This window comes from Drosophila navojoa, chromosome 4 (assembly GCF_054131105.1).
Source record: "Drosophila navojoa isolate 15081-1374.11 chromosome 4, UAZ_NAV_1.0, whole genome shotgun sequence".
Classification (NCBI taxonomy): Eukaryota; Metazoa; Arthropoda; class Insecta; order Diptera; family Drosophilidae; genus Drosophila; species Drosophila navojoa.
Window position 1 is genome coordinate 26,318,753 of NC_142892.1, and position 24,917 is coordinate 26,343,669.

General features: G+C 35.4%; 2 protein-coding genes and 1 long non-coding RNA gene across 17 annotated transcripts in view; 2 read left to right on the forward strand and 1 right to left on the reverse strand.

Moving 5' to 3' along the window:
• Window positions 1-13,118, forward strand: part of LOC149091568 (uncharacterized) — a 161,684-nt gene extending 148,566 nt beyond the window's left edge. Inside the window, exons 2-3 of the long non-coding RNA XR_016196866.1 lie at window positions 12,180-12,873; window positions 12,978-13,118. This is a non-coding gene — a long non-coding RNA (uncharacterized LOC149091568). The remainder of the gene's footprint in view (window positions 1-12,179; window positions 12,874-12,977) is intronic.
• GNBP2 (Gram-negative bacteria binding protein 2) overlaps window positions 1-24,917 on the forward strand; it is a 171,371-nt gene that overhangs the window by 123,519 nt on the left and 22,935 nt on the right. The window lies entirely within an intron of this gene.
• pHCl-1 (pH-sensitive chloride channel 1) overlaps window positions 1-24,917 on the reverse strand; it is a 69,789-nt gene that overhangs the window by 9,650 nt on the left and 35,222 nt on the right. For 6 of the 15 annotated variants that reach the window (XM_089260457.1, XM_089260460.1, XM_089260458.1 and 3 more), the window contains 4 exons: window positions 8,753-8,835; window positions 3,142-3,279; window positions 2,632-2,784; window positions 1,729-1,881 (listed from right to left, as the gene is read on the reverse strand). In XM_089260457.1, the coding sequence (XP_089116583.1) occupies window positions 1,729-1,881; window positions 2,632-2,784; window positions 3,142-3,279; window positions 8,753-8,835 (527 nt within the window). The remainder of the gene's footprint in view (window positions 1-1,728; window positions 1,882-2,631; window positions 2,785-3,141; window positions 3,280-8,752; window positions 8,836-24,917) is intronic. The other 9 variants (XM_089260467.1, XM_089260470.1, XM_089260463.1 and 6 more) reach the window with 3 other exon arrangements.

Below are 24,917 nucleotides of genomic sequence, written 5' to 3' on the forward strand. Positions count from 1 at the left end.
ATGTATAGCGTGTTAAATAAGAAGTAAACAAATATTGAATATTTAGATGATATCTTTACTGAATAAAATAATAATAAACAATACGTTCTATTTTAAAAACTGTTAACGAATCAACTAGCAATATTTTATATATTTTAATATAATTTGTAAATATTTTAATATTTATTAATCAATATTACTTTTCTAATATTTACTTTTCTACTTGAATATAATATTTAAACAAACATTATACCCTGATTTCCCATATTCAATGGGTTCAGGGTATAAAAAGACATACAGAAATTTATTTTATTTTAAGAGCCGCTTTGAAAGTGTCTGTGGGGATTAAGCACACTTACCTTATCTACAGATCCGAGAAGCCATAATACTTTATTTTACTTACGTATATAAGTGGTATAGACACGCATGCATTATAATCGTGACCAGTTTGAATAATATACATACAAAATCATTATACTCATTCACTAAAGTGAATTATTATATTATAATTCACTAAAGTGAATTAGTATATTGTTTTTTTACAATGTTAAACATTTTCCCGATCCGACCACTAGGGACGTGGTATATCGGAGAAAGCATTTTCCGATAGACTGCGTTTATACGGACACATGGACGGACAGCAGGACGGAGATTGCACAAAACCAATATACTCATTTCACTTTCGTGAATGATTATAATTATATGTCTACGCCCTTTAGGGGTAATATAGATATAGTGATTTTTTAAATTCTGCTAAATTTTGGACACTTTTGATGCTAAAGACCTCAAATTTGGTATATATAGTCGAGCTGACCTACCAAAATGAAAATACTTTGGCACATACATATATGTCCAACCATAGAGGTGTAGCAAACCGCAAAAGTTTATATCTCCTAAAGTATAAGAACTAGAAGCTTCACATTTATATAGACTAGTAAGCTCTTTTATCGATTCCCCAAAAAATATTGTTACGAATCTTTAGGGGCCCGGCATTTCGAAAAATACCCTATACTTTTCTCATTTTTGGAGCGTAAGCATCCAAATTTTGCAGTGAGGTTAACATAAGCTTGTTCTATGAACTGGTCAAAAATAATGTGTCTACGCCCAGTAGTAGCGTGGAGAATCGGGAAAAAAATGAATTTTCTACAGTATTTGAGCTAAGCTTAGCTACTGATGCTGATGGGATGTGAATGAGTATTCGGTTACTAACTTGAAGATTAATAGCTCAAATCACATAAAATTGTGTGCTTGTAATAAAAATTTGGATTACAAAATTTATAAATTAAATTAATAATAGATTTGAAAAGATATACAGACAATTAGTACGGATCAACAAAACACGTATATTGTTGAGGTCTTACACGCCTTCATGACTGATACATGCTTACAAGAGGTAAGCATGCATTAAAGTCTACAATTAATAATACTAATTAGTGCAAGCACACAATGTACATATACTAGAAAACAGATGAAAATATTAATTTATTCCAAATTCTAGGCCCCTATATTATAATTAATTTTTAAAATACTTTAAATGATCGCAAGCCCATTAATACACTTTTAGTTAACGAAAAATTTCTTATTACTTTCTAGATTTCACTGTCTAAAATATCATAATACTAATAATTGGAGAGATAGTACATATAATTGTTTTCAAATGAGTATCTGATAAAATTTTATTTTGGTGTAACTTTAAATGGGCTAGTGTTTTTTCCTTTGAATTAAAAATTTTGTATTTTTTTTACGTACCGATCATAACACGTGCAGGTACCGCATTCCACTCTAGCCAAAAAGTGATAAACGACGAGGTGACCAATATAATACCAGGTATGAAAACGGTTGTAAAATAATATGCACGATCACGGGTAAATGTCATTTCGACTTGCAGGCAACTGTAATTTCCTTAAAGTACAATGCCAAAATCATTGAATTTTGGACAAACAATAAAAATAATACACAAATTAAAAAGTCTATTAATGCAGACGAATCAAACATCAGAGGCAGAGCCATACCCAGTATATATACAAATTTATAAAGGTGTTACCTCTCCTATTAAAGCTCTAAATCTTTTAATTTTATGTTGTACTTCCATGGAAAAGAAAAAATTAATAAAAAATAAAATATATGTGTCTAAGTTTGCTGATGGATTCAGTTTTGGTAGGTTTGCTTGTATAAAGACAATTTCTAGGTATTTTAAGAGTATATATAATTTGGAAACCATGCTCAAAATCCAAAAAGCAATATTTTGTTAAGAGGAAGTGTCGTATACTTTTTTGCAGCTTTAACGTTTATAATGTTTAAAATAAATGCTGTTAAATTAAATAAAATATATATAGTATATATTTTTTATTATATATATATATAAAGATGTGTCTTCAAATACGAACTACTTTAAAAAGCAGCGAGGTAATTTACATGTTGTCGTTTGGTCAAAATTAAATAATGTTTATAAATTGCATATGAAAGGGTCAGTAAAATTGTTGTAAGTCTATTGCTACAAATGCGAAATAATGAAATTTAAAACCGTTAAAATTTTACTTTTTTTTTTTGTGAAAAAGCAAGGTCTAATTTAATTAATGCGAATATGTTGTTGGTAGCTTTTATTGGTGTTTTATTTTTTTAAATGGTACTATATTATATAGTATTCGTTACCTATCATTGATCTAGCAGGTACTGCATTCCATTCTAGCCAGAAAGTTATAAAAGACGACGTCACCAATATAATGCCAGGTATAAAAACGGTGGTAAAATAGAACGCACGATCTCTGGTAAAGATTAAATCGACCCTAAGGCAGCTGTAGTTCCCTATTCAATTTTTGATAACATTTATGTTCGTTGTTAATGATTTTGTAATATTATGAAGCAGGACAAATATTTTTGTACAGCATATATTTTATTTTTATTGTTGGTTTTTTTTTGTTTAGAATTAAACAATCAATAGACTATTAGGTACGCGAAAAAATGTTTCAAAAATATATTATTTTTTATTTTAGTTCAAGAAGAAATTGCTAATTCCCATCAAATCAATAAAAATAAAATACTAATATAATAACCATGATTTTAAACAAAATCTATCCTAAAGATAAACACATTAAATCATATTTAAATGACAAACACAAGTCAAGGTTTCCATAAATTTGATGGCCATGGGCCATAACTTACCTCGCCAACTATTTTGATCACAGGCCGTTGTTTGATTTTTAATCAAATATGCATTTAATGTTGTCAACGAGGGGCTTTTACGTAATGTGTCCTCATCATTCTTCCAAACATATTTGATTTGTGCTTCCTCGTAAGAAACTGGCCAGCATGTAAGGGTCCAGAATAAAGGGAGATAATCAAGGAAATAGTTACTATTTTATAGCCCTAACACATTGAAAATGGGAAATCAGGGTACAATGGTTTTCTTGAAATGTATTTAACAAGAAGAAGGAGGTGTTTTAGACCCCACAAAGTATATATATTCTTGATCAGGGCGACGAGCTGAGTCGATTTCGCCATGTCCATCTGTCCCTCCGTCCGTCTGCTCTACTGTCCGTATGTATGAACGCGTCGAGATCAGAATACATAAGAGCAAGAGCCTTGAAATTTTGTAAAAGTTCATATACATATACATATAGCGCAGATGCCGATTTTATCTCAAAAAATCGAAAATGCACATTGAAAATCAAGTTAGTTGAATTGAGCATAGAGAAAGCTATTTTTCAACATTTGACCAACTTGGTCGAGCGCATAAAGCAAAATTATTGTGCTTTCGTATATTTTCTTGGCCTGAACCTAAAATTGAGAAGCCGAACAAATACGAAGTTGGGTGGGTTGCAACCCACCCCCTTTCGTATCCCCAAAAAAACGCTTTACACTACGTGTCCGGTCTATGTGTTATGTGGTTAGTGACATAGACTAGACATGTAGAACAAACTTTTTCAACACCGAAAAATCTGTCTAGTAGCTCCCATTAGCTTTGTATTCGCTCGGCTCGGTATTTAATAAAAATAATAATATAGCACGACGAAGTCATGCGATGCAGAAACTCAGATGAAATGGTCCCGTCGTGTATGCTTTGCGTTTTTGTCCTACTCTCTCTCGCACTCTATCTCTCTTCCATTTCTCTCAAATCATCAAGCTCAGCAACGCACAAAAATTGAAATTTGTTCGCGACTATCCCATGACTGTTTTTGAGTTTGAGGGTATACCGAATCTTAAATGTGTTTGCCCCGCTCATACAAAATGTTTTTATGAATATTTCTAAGAAAAGTATGAAGTCTTTGAGGCGTATAAAAAAAATGAATTCGCGACGGACGTGCACACACACACTTCCAGTCTCTGGAAAAATTTATGTGCATTTGTGTGCCTGTGGCGTACCTTATTCCGTGTGCTCAAATTATAAACAAAATTTTTCGGTCGATCTTAAGGACTGCCATATCGACTTCATATGTATACATATATTGTAATCTAATCTTGTTAATAAATGTGTGTATCGATAAAATACTATAAAACTAATAAAATACTACATAAACTAATAATTTCATTAAATGCTAGCACAATATAAAAACTTCAAGTTCAACATAATACACAAACATACATATGTATGTGTGTATATCGTTTTATAGTCAAGCTGTACTTTGTATTGCCAAAACAACTTATGTAAGTCATTAAGGCACTTTACAAGGCCGACCAACGGTATATATTGGGCCGTACAAAAGGTTTTCAGACATGAAATTAGCAAAATCACCTCTAAAAAAAATAAGAAGGCTCTTGTCGAGACTGCTCCACTAGGAGATACCCTGAACCCTCCAATCTGATATTCAATCATTCTGTACTTCTTTTATGCACATATACACACATACACATGCACGTATAAAGCCGAGGTCTGCTAACTGTGCAGTATGAAGCGACTGCGCTTGGGCTGCGCTGCAATGTGGGCAATATTATGAGAATTTATGTGGTGAATAATTTAATTTCTAGACGTACAATCTTAATGAAACTTCCAGAACGTAATCATAATGTTCAACTGTATGTACATTCCAAATCATAAATCTCTAGTATTTGAAATGAGTTATTTACGAATTCGGGACGTGGTATCTAAAATCTGTAAATTGCAAAATATCTGTATTTATCATATGTATATGCACAGTAAATCTGAAGTTTCCAGGTCCAATAATGTTCAAATGAGGCTGAAAAAACCAAATCAATTTTTTCGATTATTCTCGATAAAAAGTTATCGGATGATTTATCGAAAAAAGCAAACTCGTACCACGTATGGTATACACGAGTATGCATGCCAAATTTCAGCTTTCTAGATTTTGTGTCCTCTGAGATCGACGCATTAATACAGACAGACGGACGGACAGACGGACAGGGCTATATCAACTCAGCTCTTCCTGATCAAAAATGTATATACTTTATGGGGTCTGCGATGATTCCTTCTGCCCTTTACATACTTTTACACATTTTCAATGGGTTCAGGGTATAAAAATAAAGAAAATAGTTTTGAAAAAATAGTTAAAATAAGTTTATAAATTATAATTTTTTCCATGTAATTTCGCAAAAACACTTCATTTGCAGTATATGCAATATTTTAATATTTGAATTCTGATGATTTTTGTCCTCGAATCACAGAATTTTTGCTTATATTTTTTGTCCATTTACACTCTTTTACACAATTAATGCAGAGAAAAGCGCGATTGGTAGAAATTCACCATAATCTGCACAGGCAGCAAGCAGTTTGGCCACATTTCCGAAGAAAAATAGGCTAGAGCAAAAACAAAAAAAAAAAAAAAAAAAAAAAAAAAAAAAAAAAAAAAAAAAAAAAAGTCGCATACAAAAATAGTTAGAAACAAGTAAGAAAGCTCTAGTCGAGACTGCTCGACTACGAGATCCCCTGAACCCTTACAAGCAACTGATATTTCAATAATAACAAGTAAGAAGGCTCTAGTCGAGACTCCTCGACCCTGAACACTCCAAGCTGATATTCTTATCATTCTGCACTTCTATTATGCACGCACACATACATACATATGCATCCACCCTCAAGGACCCGCGCTCTGCTAACTGCGCAGTAAGCAGTAAGCAGCGACTGCGCTTGGGTTGCGCTGCAGTGTGGGCAATAGTATGAGAATTTATTTGATGAATTACATTTTTTGTAGACATGCAATCTTAATTTTCAGAGCGTAATCATAAGGTCAAACTGTGTATACATTCCAAAGCACAAGTCTCTACTACTAGAAATACGTTTTTTACAAATTGGGGGCAAAGGGGGCGTGGTATCCAAAATCTTTTGATTACAAAATGTTTGTATTCATCATATGTATATACACAGTAAATCTATAGTCTCCACGTCTAATAGTATTCCATAGAGGCGCAAAAAACAAAATCATTTTTTCGATTATTCTCGATAAAAAGTTGTCGGATGAGTTATCGAGAAAATAAAGCAAACTCGTACTGCGTATGGTATACACGAGTATGCATACTTTCAGCTCTCTAGCTCTTATATCTTCTGAGATCTCGGCATTTATACGGACAGACGGACGGACGAACGGACGGACAGACGGACAGACGGGCAGGGCTATTTCGACTCAGCTCGTCGTGCTGATCAAGAATATATGATGGGGTCTGCGATGATTCCTTCTGCTGTTACATACTTTTTCACAAAAACATTATACCCTAAATTTCCCATTTTCAATGGGTTCAGGGTATAAAAATGTCAAAACAATAATGATAGAATTGCTGATTTCATCATCATCGCAATAGCGTATGTAATTGAAGCAACAATTATTGTGTCGACGCAATCCGTATCTACAATCTTTATAATTAGATAAGATTTTCATTCTTAAACGTCAAAAAATTACCTGATTCTTAAAGTCGAGTTGAGACTACCTACGCTCATCCGGTTTCTTATTTTAGGTTTTATAACTCTCAACTTTGGCATTCGACCAAGAGAGTGAAATAATCTGCATTGCAATCTTTGCCAACTCTTCGAATATTTTGTTACCTCCGCCCAAAATTTGTTGGTATCCCATGTTATTAAAGAAAACTTCAGTATACTGCCCTTCTTTCCTCAACCAATGTTTAAATTCTGTGTTCTGCAGCCAAACATCACAAATTTTTTGCTTGTTCAATACTTTTAGCATCTTAAAATAATTTTTAAAAAATAAAAAACTTTTCTCATTAATTAGCGATGACAAAATTTTATTAGCCTTGAAGTGGGAGAATAAGCAAAATAGTGGTTGCTTTCAAAAAAGATAGAGTTCCCGCCCCCGCTGTTTTCCAATTTTTCCCTTAGTCGGATTTTTGAAACAGCCAGATTTGACGGGAAAAAAGGTGAAACGGCAACAGTGGCAGCAGAGCACACAAGTGCTCATACATGTAGGGACTGAAATTGTGTGTGTTGTCGTCGCCAAAACATATTCTTGATGCGAATCTACGCTGCATCACGAAAACGCTAATATTTTGTATGAGCGTGGCAAACGATTTTAAGATTTAGGTATATCATTCATTCAAAAGAAGAGACATGGGATCGTCGCGAAGAAATTTAAACTTTTGTGCGCTGCTGAGCTGGATGATATGAGAGCCCAACAGGGATGCCAAGTCAAAATTTGAGAATTACGTAGCCAGGCTCCAAAATCTACGTGTTTTTCCGTATCACAATTTTGTTAAAAACAATAAAAAACAAGTAAGAAAACTCTAGTCGAGACTGCTCGACTCTCCAATCTGATATTCCACTCATTCTACACTTATTTTAGGCACACATACATAAACACGCACGGAGTAGAACTCGATCTGCCAACTGCGCAGTAAGCAGCGACAGTAACAAAAACCGAAATTATAGAAAATATACATAAGTCTACATTCAAAATTTAGAAGCTCTAGCTCTAAAGTTATAAAAGATATAGATAAATAACCAGCTTTCGATAAGAATTTTAATCGATTATAAAATATCGGAAGCAGTTATCGACTTTTAGTGATAAACTTGATATGCGCGTGATATACACGGACCTAGGAAAAACAAATTCTCTAGCTTTTCTCTTATATCTTCTAAGATCGACGCGTTCATACATACGGACGGACGGACAGACAGACGGACGGACGGACGGACGGACAGACAGACGGACAGGGCTAAATTGACTCAGCTCGTCGCCCTGATCAAGAATATATATACTTTGTGGGGTCGCCACGCCTCCTTCTGCCTGTTACATACTTTTAACAAAACCATTATACCCTGATATCCCATTTTCAATGGGTTCAGGGTATAAAATATAAACCATTAAATTTTTAAACTAACTGTATAACACCTCGTTGTTATTAATTTCATTTGCCGTTTTAGAAAGCAAATTACATTGTTTAAATTATACATATTAATTAATGTACGTTTTACAACAAAACTTTATAAATGTTTTGATTTAAATATTTTAGGTGTTTGTCAGAAGGCTCTAAGTTTTCGTAAACATATCAAAAATGGAATTTAGTGCTGCTAACCCAATATAAATCATATCATCTTTTTTATTTAAAAAATTTTTAGTTTTTAGGGTATTATGCAATATTTTATAAAAGTACGTAGTTTTAGTCTCATCACACGTAGGCACGTAGATCTCCTTTAAAATACGGAGATCTACAAATTTTTTCAAATTTTTTTCACACCAAAAAATCTGTCTTGCAGCTTGTGTTCTGTGGTTAACCTAATAAGCTTCTTAGTTATGGGGTCATATGGGGCGTTGTCATCATCATATGCTGCTTATATTATAATACATTACATTCAATAAAAAATCATACTTACTGCTTTCCATTGAGAACGAACATTTTGGATCATCGAATGGAAATATATGGAGACTTCCCTGACACGACAATATCAAATGTCTTCTGTAATATTTAAAAGAAACCAAACAACTTGTTATTCAATATATTAAAGTAAAAAGTTTTGTATACCCTGAACCCAATCAAAATGGGAAATCAGGGTATAATGGTTTTGTTAAAATGTATGTAACTGGCAGAAGGAGGCGTGGCAGACCCCATAAAGTATATATATTCTTGATCAGGGCGACAAGCTGAGTCGATTTGGCCCTGTCCGTCTGTCTGTCTGTATGCTTGAACGCGTCGATTTCAGAAGATATAAATATCTTATCGAAAATCAGTTATAAAATTGTATCTCCTACACCTTTAAAGCTCGAGTCTCCAATCTTTAAATATATTATAAGATGCATTTTATACAATCTCGGTTTTTGTTAAAATTTACCCCCCACTCCTATATCCACCCCCTCACCATTATGTTTGTAAAAGGCGTATTTAAAATACTAGAGAATTGTGCTTCGAAACATACACACATTTAAACAATATGATTACGTTCAGACAGTTTAATTAAGATCGTACGCCTAGAAATTAAATTATTCTCAATATATTGCCAACACTGCAGCGCAAGCCAAGCACAATCGCCTGTATGTGTGCGTGTGTATGCGTGTGTGTTTGTGTGTGTACGAATTGAAATATCAGTTGCTTGGAGGGTTCAGGGCATCTCGTAGAAGAACAGCCTCGACTAGAGCTTTCTTACTTGTTTTTAATATTCGTATAATTTTCTGTAACCTACTTATACTAATAAAAACAAGTAAGAAAACTCTAGTCGAGAGCGCTCGACTAGATACTACCCTGAACCAAACTAATAGAAAAGCACATTTAGTATGGTTCAAATTTCAATTTCGATGTATTTAAAAATATCAATGAAAAAGAAAACACATTTAATTAAATATATAAAAATTTTGAAACAATTAAAAAAAGAATTACGACACGCTCTGGGTTTGAAACCGAGACCTTGTGATCAAGCGCCGCGCTTTCTACCTTGACGCCACCCTTCTGTTTTAATTTTCAATGTCAAAACTGAAATAGATTCACTGCTACAGCGCCATCTACCAAATCTAAGTCAAACTAACTGCTGATGTGACTTTAAGAATGTGCAAGAACAACCAAACTAATAAAAACGTACATATAGTATGGTTAAAATTTCAATTTCGATTTTTGAAAAAATATAAGAGAAATTTAATCAAATATATAAAAATTTTGAAGCAATTAAAAGAAAACTACAATACACCCACAGCAGGATTTGAACCAGAGACCTCGCGATCGAACGCCGCGCCCTCTACCATGAAGCCACTCCTCTGTTATTATTAGCAATGTCAAAACTGAAATAGATTCACTGATGCAACGCCATCTAGCAGAACTAAACGAAACTAACTGCTGATAGATTCTAAGAATGTGCTAGAAGATGTTTGAATGTATGTGTGCACACGTATAGGAAAACTGCTGTTGCTGCAGCACGTGCGTTTGTTAATTGGCCAAACATTTTGTTAATTTATTAAAGTCGATTGATTAAATGGAATTTAATGAAACTTTCAGCATATGATCTACATAATCGATTGAATCTTTGGCATTTAAAAAAAAACAATTCAAATCATTCACAATTAGCTATACTAGCATCTGACCTTCACTGGGGATTCTGGTGAATTTGGAGCCGGTATCCAAAATATAACAAAAACCGAAATTGTATAAAATGCATTGGAATATTTTTAAAATTAGGAGACTATAGCTCTAAAAATGTAGGAGATATAAATTTATAACCTATTGCGCTTGGGTTGCGCTGCAGTGTTGGCGATATTATGAGAACTTATTTGTTGAATAATTTAATTTATAGACGTACGATCGTAATGAAACTTTCAGAACGTAATCATGATGTTAAAATGTATGTGTATACCGAAGCACAAGTCTCTAGTATTTGATATACGACTTTTACAAAGATGATGGTGAGGGGGTGGATTTAGGGGTGGGGGGTAAATTTTGACAAAAACCGAAATTGTATAAATCTTAAAATACATTTAAAATTTGGAGACTCTAGCTTGAAAGATGTAGAAGATATAATTATTTAAGTGATCTTCTATAAGGTTTTTTATCGATAAAAAAGTATCGGAATGAGTTATCGTTTTTTAGTGAAAAACTCGATATGCGCGTGATATATGTATACGGACATTTTAAAAAAAAGTTGAAGTCTCTAGCTCTTATATCTTCTGAAATCGACGCGTTCAAGCATACGGACGGACGGACGGACGGACGGACGGACAGACAGACGGACAGGGCTAAATCGACTTAGCTCGTCGCCCTGATCAAGAATATATATACTTTGTGGGGTCTGCCACGCCTCCTTCTGCCTGTTACATACATTTTAACAAAACCATTATACCCTGATTTCCCATTTTCAATGGGTTCAGGGTATAAAAAAAAAAAACTTTAAACATAATAAAATAAATTTTCTAAATTTCTGTTCTAACTTGTCATAATATAGCGAAGCGGTAATTTTATCAAAATGGCCTACCAAATCAAAATCATGGATTACATTCTGATCCAAAGACATCTTGACATCTAAATTGGTCACTTCTACGACCTACACCGTTACAAAGATATCTATGCGAAATAATACACCTGGATATCTTCACATTACAGCGAACACAATTCTTAAGTTGAACCGATAAATTTTCAAAGCTTTTTCCCGTACGATCTAAGTCTGTAATACATTTACGCAGCTAGTTGTCTGAAGTGCTTCATTATTTAACAGACCCCAAAATGATAGTAAACAAATAAGAAAGCTCGCGTTGAGACTGCTCGACTACGAGATTCCCTGAACCCTTCAGGCAACTGATATTTCAATAATAATTAGGAAACACACACGCACACACACACACAAACACGCATACATAGAAATACACACACACGCATACAATAAAAAAAAACATACACATACGCATACAAACAAACACACTCATACAAACATACAGGGGACTGCGCTTGGGCTGCGCTGCAGTGCTGGCAATATTATGAGAAATTATTTGTTGAATAATTTAATTCCTAGACGTACGATCTTAATGAAACTTTCAGAACGTAAACATAATGTGCAAATGTATATACATCCCAAATGTATATACTTGAAATACGCCTTTTAAAAAGGTTAGGGTGAGGGGGTGGATTTACGGGCGGGGGTATATTTAAAAAAACCGAAATTATATAAAATACACATGATGATTTTACATTTAAGGTTTGGAAGCTCTAACTCTAAAGGTGTAGTAGATATAATTAAATAACTAGCTTTCGATAGGGTTTTTAATCGATATTTCAATAATAATTAGCAAAAATACACGCGCACACACGCTCACACACACACAAACCAGGGCTCAACGAGCACTCAAATTGTTTTAGTTACAGACGAAGAAATCTTAGTAGCTCTCAGAGGTCTTAGAACCAACACAGCTCCAGGGCCGGACGGGATCCCAAATCGTGCGCTAAAGCTAGCCCTCGCCTTGCACCCTAGTACGTTCGCCGAATTATTCAACGAATGCTTACTACAAGAGACGTTCCCTACAAAATGGAAGACCCAGAACCTGGTATTGCTACCCAAGGCTGGCAAACCACCAGACGAGCCAGCTTCATACAGACCGATCTGCCTCTTAGACACCATAGGAAAGGTGTTTGAAAAATTGATCTGCTCTAGACTGGAGACTGCTATTGCTAGCGCCGGAGGCCTATCACCAAATCAATTTGGATTCCGGAAGGCCCGGTCAACAACAGATGCTCTAGAAAAGTTGTTGGCCTAGCAACTTCCGCCAACCAAGGCAACAGATGGAGGCACGGGACGAAGCAATACTGCATCATCGAGACCCTGGATGTTAAGAACGCCTTCAACACAGCTAGTTGGGATATGATACTGAATGCGCTGTCACAATATAAAATCCCTAAATATCTAAAAGAGAGCTACTTCAGAGGAAGAACACTGGTATACAACACGAGTGAGGGTCCCCAAACTCATACAGTGTCAGATGGAGTACCCCAAGGCTCAGTGCTGGGGCCTCTCCTATGGAATATCATGTACGACGGCGTACTGCGCTTGGAAATACCAGCAGGTGCGCACACCATTAGCTTTGCTGATGATGTGGCTATCGTCGCCATACAGAGGATATGTGCAGCGAAAGTATCAATCGCATACGAAGCTGGTTGACAGGAGCTGGGCTCGAGCTCGCGGCGCACAAGACGGAAGTCGTCCTAGTAAGCAGTCGCAAGAAAGTGGAGACTGCCAATATAAGGATAGGCAGCGTCAGCATCGTGTCAAAGAGGGCGATTAAGTTAAGGCGTCATGTTAGACACAAGATTAACTTTTCGCGAGCACTTAGAATATGTGCATAAAAAGGCTGCTGATTCTTGAAGAGCTCTCTCGAGAATTATGCATAACATGCGGGGACCTAAACAGCAACGACGTCTCCTTCTAATGAGCGTCATTAGGTCCGTCATCCTCTATGCTGCGCCCATATGGGCAAGAGCGATGGCAACGCCGAGCTACAGCCGGGGCATCTACAGACTGAGCGCAATCAGAGTCAGCTGCGCTTTCAGAACTGTCTCCGATGATGCGGCGCTTGTCATAGCCGGCAAGGTGCCACTAAGAGCATGCTGGAGCTTTATAGCTGTCAACGCCGACGCATTGCATTGTAAGCTTAGAATTAGAGTTAGTTGTAAATTTGCATCATAAGAAGAAACTTGTTCAACTCCAATGCAATTAAAATAAAGTTATATTACTATTTAACTAACCGCATTGCTTAAACATAAACTCTATAAAGTCATTTTATTTGATTGGTCAAATACTAGTACCATCGCCCAATTGTGCGGAATCAATAAAAGACAGTGAAAAAGTGCGTCAGTTAAATTATAATCAACTGCCACAAACATTTCAAACAAAAATTATTGAGTGGAAACCACCGCATAAGAACCTTATTTAAATCGTGAGTGAAAATTTGACCACGTAATAAAAAAAAAAATAAATAAATTATGTCGCTGACTGAAAACCATAACCAACTACCTTCAACTGGGAGTAGCACAAATATGCTTACTGAAGGCCAACTCAATCAATTGTTAATGCAATTAAAACAAATTCCAACATTCGAGGGTCAAGAAGATACTCTGGGGCCGTTTATTCGTCGACTGGATTATCTGCTTGCTCTTTATCCAACACATGATCTCAGACAGCAAAGCATAATCTTTGGAGCGACAGAGGTGTTGCTGGGTATCCAAGCACAAAGGGCAGTAGGACTTCAAGGTGTCAGCAACTGGAAATCCCTAAAGGCAGCTTTAATCAACGAGTACAAACCGCACATATCTTTCGAGGAGCTGCTTCACCGTCTCTATAATACTAATTTCCAGGGTAGCTTGCGTAAGTTTGTAGAAGAGCTCGAAATCAAAGCCAGCATAATTGTAAACAAATTATCATTAGAAAATGACGAAGTAAACAACTTTTATTATACACAAGCTATGAACGAAACACTAAAGAATGTAATAAATAAAAAATTACCTGATCGTATGTTCATGATTTTAGCACGTCATGATATATCTAGTATTTCTAAGTTAAAATGTGTTGCCCAACAATAAGGCATGTATGAAGATAATGTAAACTTAATTCTCGTACAAAATAGTAGGAAATCAAATTCAAATATCAATCCTGATAGGCCTTCTAATAAAGAAATAAATAATACTAAAATGAATTTATACAATAATAGTCCATCTCAGCAAAAAACTAACGAAATTGTCAGCAATCAATATCTTATACCGCACCATGTCCGACAGAACACATTTAATCAGGGACGACCTTCTTTACCACCCTCTTTACCCTCACAAAACCCACAAATATTTAAAGAATTTTAACAAAAACTCGTACAAGCTCAACAAAGTGATGCCCATAGAAAGTCAAGTCAAGGTTATTCGATACCAAATTTAACTCAACCTCAAAAGCGCCAACGTGAAAGTACAAGTGGCCATCAAAGGATGGAAATTGATGATTACCATCATATAGAAATGCCGATTGATCAATACTATTATCAAAGTTGCGAATATCAAAATAATGGTGACGAACCTTATTGCGAAACCGACCATCAGAATCTTAATCATCCATACCAACAACCAGATGAAGATAATGCCGAAAATTTTCGTTTATCAGCCTCCCAACACACCAATATATTGCCTTAAAATTTAATAATAAACTCTGTCGTTGTCTAATTGATACAGGTAGTTCAATTAATATTATGCGCCAGAATTTCTTTAACCTACCAATAACATTAAAGCCTACAGCAGTTCGTGCATTGCAAGGAGTGGTGAATTTGAACGAACTAATTACTGTTCAACCTAATGAACTTTTCCCAGTAGAACAGCATTTTTACATATTTCCATTTTCACACTATTATGACATATTATTAGGACGCAATTTTCTAAAGGCAACTAATTCAATTATCGATTATTCCAGAGATCAAATTATAATAAACAATAAAACAATTTCAGTATTTTACGACAATCGATCTTGCAAAAGGCTTCCACCAGATAGAAATGGATCCAGATTCCATCACCAAAACTGCATTTTCAACCAAAAATGGACATTATGAATATACACGAATGCCATTTGGGTTGAAAAACGCACCAGCAACTTTTCAGCGTTGCATGAATAATGTTTTGAAAGAGGTAATAAATAAATGTTGTTTAGTATATCTCGATGATGTCATTGTATTCTCGACATCATTAACTGAACACTTGGAATCGTTGAGAAAGGTGTTTAGCAAATTAAGAGAAGCCAACCTAAAGTTGCAGCTTGATAAGTGTGAATTCCTTAAAAGGGAAACAAAGTTTTTAGGTCATATTATAAGCACATATGGCATCAAGCCCAATGAAGATAAAATAAAATCAATTAAATATTTCCCTCTTCCCAAGAGTCCAAAAGAAATAAAATCATTTCTTGGATTATGCGGCTACTATAGGAAATTTATCTCAAATTTCGCCCAAATTGCAAAACCTATTACCAATTGTCTTAAAAAAGGAAATAAAATTGATTTAAAAAACGAAGCTTATCTCCAGCCCTTTGAAAAATTAAAAATTCTAATTTCAAGTGACCCAATACTTGTTTGCCCTGATTTCAAAAAATTGTTTCAAGTATCAACTGACGCTAGTAATGTAGCAATAGGTGCTGTTTTGTCACAAGAAGGTAAAGCTATTTGTTTCGCTAGTCGAACACTAAACGATCACGAATAAAACTATAGCACCATTGAGAGGGAATTATTGGCCATTGTTTGGGCAACAAAATACTTTCGGCCCTATTTATTTGGTAGGACTTTCGAGGTATTAAGTGATCATAAGCCATTGGTTCGGCTTCACTCAATACAAGATCCCAACATGAAATTCCAAAGGTGGAAAATTCGCCTATCAGAATACGATTTTACAATAAAATACATCCAAGGAAAAACCAATTATGTAGCCGATGCGCTTTCACGTATTCAATCACAACACGAAGAAGTAATGTTAGGAAGTACTTGTGCAACTGTACATAGTGCGGAAGAGGATAGTTCATTCTTAATCCCTTTAACGGAAAAAGCTCTAAATCTAAAACTTCCATTGTAAGAGCTTTATTATATTTGAAAGATATAGAAAGTTACGCTGAATTTAAAGAATTAATATTAAAACAGCATATTAAGCTTATCCACCCTGGCATTGAAAAAATGTTAAGACTTTTCAAAGAAAGCTATTATTTCCCAGATTCTGGTGAATTGATACAAAACATTATTAATCAATGCGATGTTTGCGAATTGTCGTAAACAGAACACAGAAATACAAACGCCCCATTTGAATTAACACCTGAAGTATTCAACCCTCGCAAAATATTTATAATAGACTTTTATATTTCAGAGAATAAAACTTACCTAACATGTATCGACATTTATTCAAAATTCGTCATGTTAGTAAAAGTGAAAAGCCGTGACTCGCTGGAAGCCAAACGTGCACTATTACAAGTATTTACTCAAATGGGCAAGCCGATAACACTCAAAGCAGACAGAGACTCAGCTTTCACAAGTAACGCAATTAAACAATGGTTGACTTCGGAGGAGGTTAAATTAGAATTAGCATCAATAATGACAGGGGTTGCGGACATTTCACAAAACCTTAAACGAGCGTATTAGAATAATAAATACTGATACTTACGTTGAAGAAAAGCAGATGAAAATCGAAACTATCCTATTCATTTATATTCATAAAATTAAACACAATAGCACAGGTAGAACACCAGCGCATTTGTGTATTTTTGCAGGCACCCCTGCATACAGTAATCAAGTCTTAAAAACACAAAAAATTAATAAAGTCAATGAAAATAGAAAATCTTTTGAAGTCAATACAAAATATAAAAAAGCACCAATATTGAAAGGCAAACTCCAAAACCCATTCAAGAAAACTGCCAAAATTAAGTCTGTTGATGAGAAACACTTTAGCGAATTAAACAGAGGAAGGGAGTTTATTCATCATAAATATCTTTGTAAAAGGCGTACTTTAAATACTAGAGACTTGTGCTTCGAAACATACGCACATTTAAACAATATGATTACGCTCTGAAAGTTTCATTACGATCGTACGTCTAGAAATTAAAGTATTCAACAAATAAGTTCTCATAATATTGCCAACACTGCAGCGCAGCCCAAGCGCAGTCTCTGCTTACTGCGCAGTTAGCAGAGCGCGTTTATATACGTGCGTGCGGGTGCATAAGTATGTATGTGTCGGAGATATAGGAAATAGTATTTTCTATTTTATAAGCATTCATCACTGGACGCGTTCTGGGCCTCGACATGCTCGCTCGTTTAATTTTTGCTCGAAACTGCCACAGCTTCGTTTTACCATCTCACGGCTGTTCTATGTGAGGACACACACATACTCGCTCATATGTATTGCTATTGTTATGCTTATCTCGCTCTAATTTACTGTCGGGCCCAGACTGCGTTAGACAGAAACGTCTGCCAGGTTAGGATAACGGATCGGGAAAGAAACGAATGGAATTGAAATAACGGCAGTCGCATAGTCACCTTAAGCGTTATTGCGAAGTACATTTTATTTTTTCCTCTTTACGCTCTTAATCTTGATAACACGATATTCATAATATTGTGAAGACACGACACAGCCATTCTAACGTTCACACGTCCTCGTGTGCTACAAGCTAAAAACTAATAGAATAAATAAAACAGCAATATACACAGCTCAACTTAAAAGACAAATCGATCCAAACTCATTACTTTAAATAAAAATCCAGTTATTTTGAATTCACACAAGCTGGTCATTCAATTGACATGGTTTCCAGGATAGAACAAATATTTTCGTGATGTATCCGATAGCAAAAGGACTTCCACTAGTTACATGTGAGGTTTACTTAGATCATCAGGACAACAACCCACTCAAAATCTTACTATACGTGCCCACCAGCGACTCAATAGGATAACACATTATTTATTTATTTATTTCTTAAAGCTATTGACAAAAGCGAGAGTCAAATTAAATTTAAAAAAGCCTTAACAAAGTACAGGATATAATATCAATAGTAACACCGACCCGATGGGGGTATTTTATTTGCCAGTCCGGCCAGCTATGCCCACGTCGCACAGCCAAATATGGTCAGTGAAACTAATGATGCTATAAAAGGAGAGTGTTAGTAAGAAAACTTAGAAAAAAATATTAAATGTAGATTTATTAACTACATATAAAATAATAAATAATTCTTAAAATAAAAAAAAAAAAAAAAAAAAAAAATAAATAAATAAAAAACAAGTAATAAAGCTCTAGTCGAGACTGCTCGACTACGAGATCCCCTGAACCCTTCGAGCAACTGATATTTCAATAATAATTCGCACATACACACGCACACACACACACGCATACAAACAAACACATGTACACACACACACACGCATATACAGGCGATTGCGCTTGGGTTGCGCTGCAGTGTTGGCAATATAATGAGAACTTATTTGTTGGATAATTTAAATTCTAGACGTACGATCGTAATGAAACTTTCAGAACGTAATCATAATGTTAAAATGTATGTTTATAGCGAAGCTCAAGTCTCTAGTATTTGATATACGACTTTTACAAAGATGAGGGTGAGGGGTGGATTTAGGGGTGGGGGGTAAATTTTAACAAAAACCGAAATTATATAAAATGCGTCTTTATATATATTTAAAATTTGGACGCTCTAGCTTTAATGATGTAGGAGATATAATTTTTTAACAGACTTTCGATAAGGTTTTTATCGATAAAAAAATATCGAAATGAGTTATCGGTTTTTAGTAATAAACTCGATATGCGCGCGATATATACGGACATTTTAAAAAAAAGTTGAAGTCTCTAGCTCTTATATCTTCTGAGATCGACGCGTTCATACATACGGACAGACGGACGGACGGACGGACGGACGGACGGACAGACAGACAGACAGACGGACATGGCCAAATCGACTCAGCTCGTCGTGCTGATCAAGAATATATACACTTTGTGGGGTCTGCCACGCCTCCTTCTGCCTGTTACATACATTTCAACAAAACCATTATACCCTGATTTCCCATTTTCAATGGGTTCAGGGTATAAAAAAAGAATCAAGAAAGAAAGCTCTAGTCGAGACAGGCGATTGCGCTTGGGTTGCGCTGCAGTGGTGGCAATATTATGAGAACTTATTTGTTGAATAATTTAATTTCTAGACGTACGATCGTAATGAAACTTTCGTAAACGTAATCATGATGTATAAATGTATGTGTATACCGAAGCTCAAGTCTCTAGTATTTGATATACGACTTCTACAAAGATAAGGGTGAGGGGAAGGATATAGGGGCGGGGGGTAAATTTTAACAAAAACCGAAATTATATAAAATACGTCTTAATATATATTTAAAATTTGGACACTCTAGCTATAATGATGTAGGAGATATAATTTTTTAACTGACTTTCGATCAAGGTTTTTATCGATAAAAAAATATCGGAATGAGTTTTCGTTTTTTAGTGATAAACTCGATATGCGCGCGATATATACGGACATTTTAAAAAAAAGTTGAAGTCTCCAGCTCTTATATCTTCTGAAATCGACGCGTTCATACATACGGACGGACGGACGGACGGACAGACAGACAGACGGACAGGGCTAAATCGACTCAGCTCGTCGTGCTGATCAAGAATATATATACTTTGTGGGGTCTGCCACGCCTCCTTCTGCCTGTTACATACATTTCAACAAAACCAGTATACCCTGATTTCCCATTTTCAATGGGTTCAGGGTATAACAAGTAAGAACGTTGCAGTCGGGCGCTACCGACTGCGGAATACTCATTCACAGTCCGTATACATGATGTTTACAATGGGGCATTTATTCTTATTTCAAATTTAATTTGGCTTTACAAAATTTAGTACAAAACAATTATGCTTTTTGATTATATTGTAGCTTTTGGTAATTTTTATCGATTAATCGATAATTATTATATTGATCGTGCACTTTTTGAGTACAAATGTATGGTAATTTTCGTTGATAGCTTTCGGTCACACCTAATGCAGATTCATAAGCTTTTGCTTACATTACAAAAGCGCGCTTTTTAGCATTCTAAGAATTGCGATTGATTTCTGGATTTTCTAGCTGTTATTGTAGTTTTGTCAGATGACGCTCTGTTATTAGCTTATTGTATTTCAGCTACCAGATTGTCAAGCAAAGCGATAGCGTGGGCGCTAAAGGCGTCGCAAGTTATGTTACAGCTGCGGAGGTTCAAAGCCCCTTCAACACATATACATATGTACATATTTCATACATATTTCGTTTTTTATAAAATAGATACTTATTTTATTCTTTTTTCTAATTGAAAAATTTTATAAGTTTAAATTTGTTGCTTTTTAAATAGCCCTCATATATGTATGTACGCATTTATGCATGCATATGTATGTACATAAGTCTGCACGCGTATGTAGCATCAAGCATTCCAGCGTTTCTTATGCACGCGCTCATTTGTATGGGTGTATGTATGTACACATACGTTGCGTTGAAATGAGACTGATTTGTTTTTGCTTTGTTCTTGAATTTACCATCCGCTACTCTCATAACAAGAATCTTATTTTTATACCCTGAACCCATTGAAAATGGGAAATCAGGGTATAATGGTTTTGTTGAAATGTATGTAACAGGCAGAAGGAGGCGTGGCAGACCTCACAAAGTATATATATTCTTGATCAGCACGACGAGCTGAGTCGATTTGGCCCTGTCCGTCTGTCTGTCTGTCCGTCCACCGGCCGTCCGTCCATCTGTCCGTATGTATGAACGCGTCGATCTCAGAAGATACAAGAGCTAGAGACTTCAACTTTTTTTAAAATGTCCGTATATATCGCGCGCATATCGAGTTTATCACTAAAAAACGATAACTCATTCCGATACTTTTTTATCGATAAAAAACCTTATCGCAGATCACTTAAGAAATAATATCTCCTACATCTTTCAAGCTAGAGTCTCCAAATTTTAAATGTATATTAAGTTGAATTTTATCCGATCTCGGTTTTTATTAAAATTTACCCCCCACTCCTAAATTCACCCCCTCACCATCATCTTTGTAAAAGTCGTATATCAAATACTAGAGACTTGTTCTTCGGTATACACATACATTTAAACATCATGATTACGTTCTGAAAGTTTCATTACGATCGTACGTCTAGAAATTAAACTATTCAACATATAGGTTCTCCTAATATTGCCAACACTGCAGCGCAACCCAAGCGAAATCGCCTGTATATGTGAGTGTGTATCTGCGCATGTGTGTTTGTATGTGTGTGTGCGTGTGTGTGTGCGTGTATTTGTTTTTATGAGTGCATGTGGGTGTGCTAATTATTGAAATATCAGTTGCTTGTAGGGTTCAGGGGATCTCGTAGTCGAGCAGTCTCGACTAGAGCTTTCTTAATTGTTGGATTTCATTTTAATTACATTTGTTGACAGTAGGTGGTGGCGCTGTCAGCAAAGGCGCCGGTTCCATTTGTTTTTGTTCTTGTGACAAACATGACTTGGGTGCGAGTTCAAATCCCGCGGAAAACTCTTTTTTATAAATTGCAAATTTTGTTATTTTAGCTTCTTTTATATTTTTTAAATATTTAAATTTAAATTATTTTTAAATTTTATAAAAATGTTTCCTTCCGTGTTATCAATGCCTATTAAGCCTATTTGTATATACATGTACATACATAGATAGCTCAAGCATATAAATGTCGCAATTTGATACTACAAATGCCGATTGCCACGCCCCTAGTGGCCGTAGACACCTCATTTTTGGCCAGTTTTTAGAAAGAGCTAACGGTAACGTAAATGCAAAATTTGAATGCTTACGCTCAAAAAATGTGAAAATTACACGGTATTTTTCGATATGCCACGCCCCCAAAGAAACGTGAAAATTATTTTTGGGGCATCGATAGAGGAGGTTACCAGTAACTCAACTACCCAAAATTGAAGCTTCTAGCTCTTAAACTGTAGGAGATATAGTTTTGCGGTTTGCCACGCCCCCTTTGGGCGGACATATATCCACCATAGCTTGTTGGACTTGGGAGGTCAACTCGCGTATATATACCAATTTTCAAGTCTCTAGCATCAATAGTGCCTAAAATATAGCCAAATTTGAAAAACCACTATATCTTCAGGTCCGATTTGCCACGCCCCCAGTAGGCGTAGACATATATAGAATTATAGCATTATAGCATTAGCTCACGTGCGAAATTTCAACGTTCTAGCTTTAGAACTTTAGGAGATACAGTTTTTCTGATTTGCCACGCCCCCCAATGGGCGTAGATATATCCACCATAGCTTTTTGGACTTGGGGGGTCAACGCGGATCTACATACCAAATTTCAACTTTCTAGCTCTTCAACTAACATGATTTCTGGTATATCGGAAAATGCATTTTCCGATTTGCCACGCCCCTAGTGGGCGGATCGGGAAAATTTTAACACTTTATAAATCGGAGTTATAAACGAGTATGTGTTCCAAATTTCAAGTCTCTAGCTTCAATAGCGGCGAAATGAACTGCGTTCATACGGACAGAAGGACAGACGGACGGACAGCAAGACGGACATTGCACAAAACCAATATACTAATTCACTTCGTGAATGAGTATAAAAAGAACAAGTAAGAAAACTCTAGTCGAGAGCGCTCGACTAGATACTACCCTGAACCAAACTAATAGAAAAGCACATTTAGTATGGTTCAAATTTCAATTTCGATGTATTTAAAAATATAAATGAAATAGAAAACTCATTTAATTAAATATATAAAAATGAAACAATTAAAAAAAAGAATTACGACACGCTCTGGTTTTGAACCCGAGACCTCGTGATTAAGCGCCGCGCTTTCTACCTTGACGCCACCCTTCTATTCTGATTTTCAACGTCAAAACTGAAATAGATTCACTGCTACAGCGCCATCTATCAAATCTAACTCAAACTAACTGCTAATGTGACTGTGAAGAATGTGCAAGAACAACCAAACTAATAAAAACGTACACATAGTATGGTTAAAATTGCAATTTCGATTTTTGAAAAAATATAAGAGAAATTTATAAAAATTTTGAAGCAATTAAAAGAAAACTACAATACGCCCAGCAGGATTTGAGCCAGAGACCTCGCGACGCCATTCCTCTGTTCTTATTTGCTATGTCAAAACTGAAATAGATTCACTGATGCAACGCCATCTAGCAGAACTTAACGAAACTAACTGCTGATTTTATTCTAAGAATGTGCTAGACGAAGTTTGAATGTATGTGTGCACACGTATTGGAAAACTGCTGTTGCTGCAGCACGTGCGTTTGTTAATTGGCCAAACATTTTGTTATTTTTAACGTCGATTGACTAAACCGAATTTAATGAAACTTTCAGCATATGATCTACATATTCTATTGAATATTTGGCATTTAAAAAAAAAAGTCTAATCATTCACAATTAGCTATACTAGCATCTGACCTTCACTGAGGATTCTGGTGAATTTGGAGCCGGCATCCAAAATATAACAAGAACCGAAATTGTATAAAATGCATTGGAATATATTTTTAAAATTTGGAGACTATAGCTCTAAAAATGTAGGAGATATAAATTTATAACCTATTGCGCTTGGGTTGCGCTGCAGTGTTGGCAATATTATGAAAACTTATTTGTTGAATAATTTAACTTCTAGACGTACGATGAAACTTTCAGAACATAACCATGATGTTTATATGTATGTGTATACCGAAGCACAAGTCTCTAGTATTTGATATATGACTTTTACAAAGATGAGGGTGAGGGGGTGGATTTAGGGGTGGGGGGTAAATTTTAACAAAACCGAAATTGTATTAAATGAATAAAATTATAAATATTATATTTATATTATATAAATATATTATAAAATTAATATACATTTTAAATTTGGAGACTCTAGCTTTAAAGATGTAGGAGATATAATTATTTAAGTTATCTTCGATAAGGTTTTTTATCGATAAAAAAATATCGGAATGAGTTATCGTTTTTTAGTGATAAACTCGATATGCGCGCGATATATACGGATATTTAAAAAAAAAATTGAAGAGTCTAGCTCTTATATCTTCTGAAATCGACGCGTTCAAACATACGGACAGACGGACGGACGGACGGACAGACAGACGGACAGGGCTAAATCGACTCAGCTCGTCGCCCTGATCAAGAATATATATACTTTGTGGGGTCTGCCACGCCTCCTTCTGCCTGTTACATACATTTCAACAAAACCATTATACCCTGATTTCCCATTTTCAATGGGTTCAGGGCATAAAAAGAAAAGTAACAAGTAAGAAAGCTCTAGTCGAGACTGCTCGACTACGAGATCCCCTGAACCCTACAAGCAACTGATATTTCAATAATTAGCACACCCACATGCACTCATAAAAACAAATACACGCACACACACACGCACACACACATACAAACACACATGCGCAGATACACACTCACATATACAGGCGATTTCGCTTGGGTTGCGCTGCAGTGTTGGCAATATTAGGAGAACCTATATGTTGAATACTTTAATTTCTAGACGTACGATCGTAATGAAACTTTTAG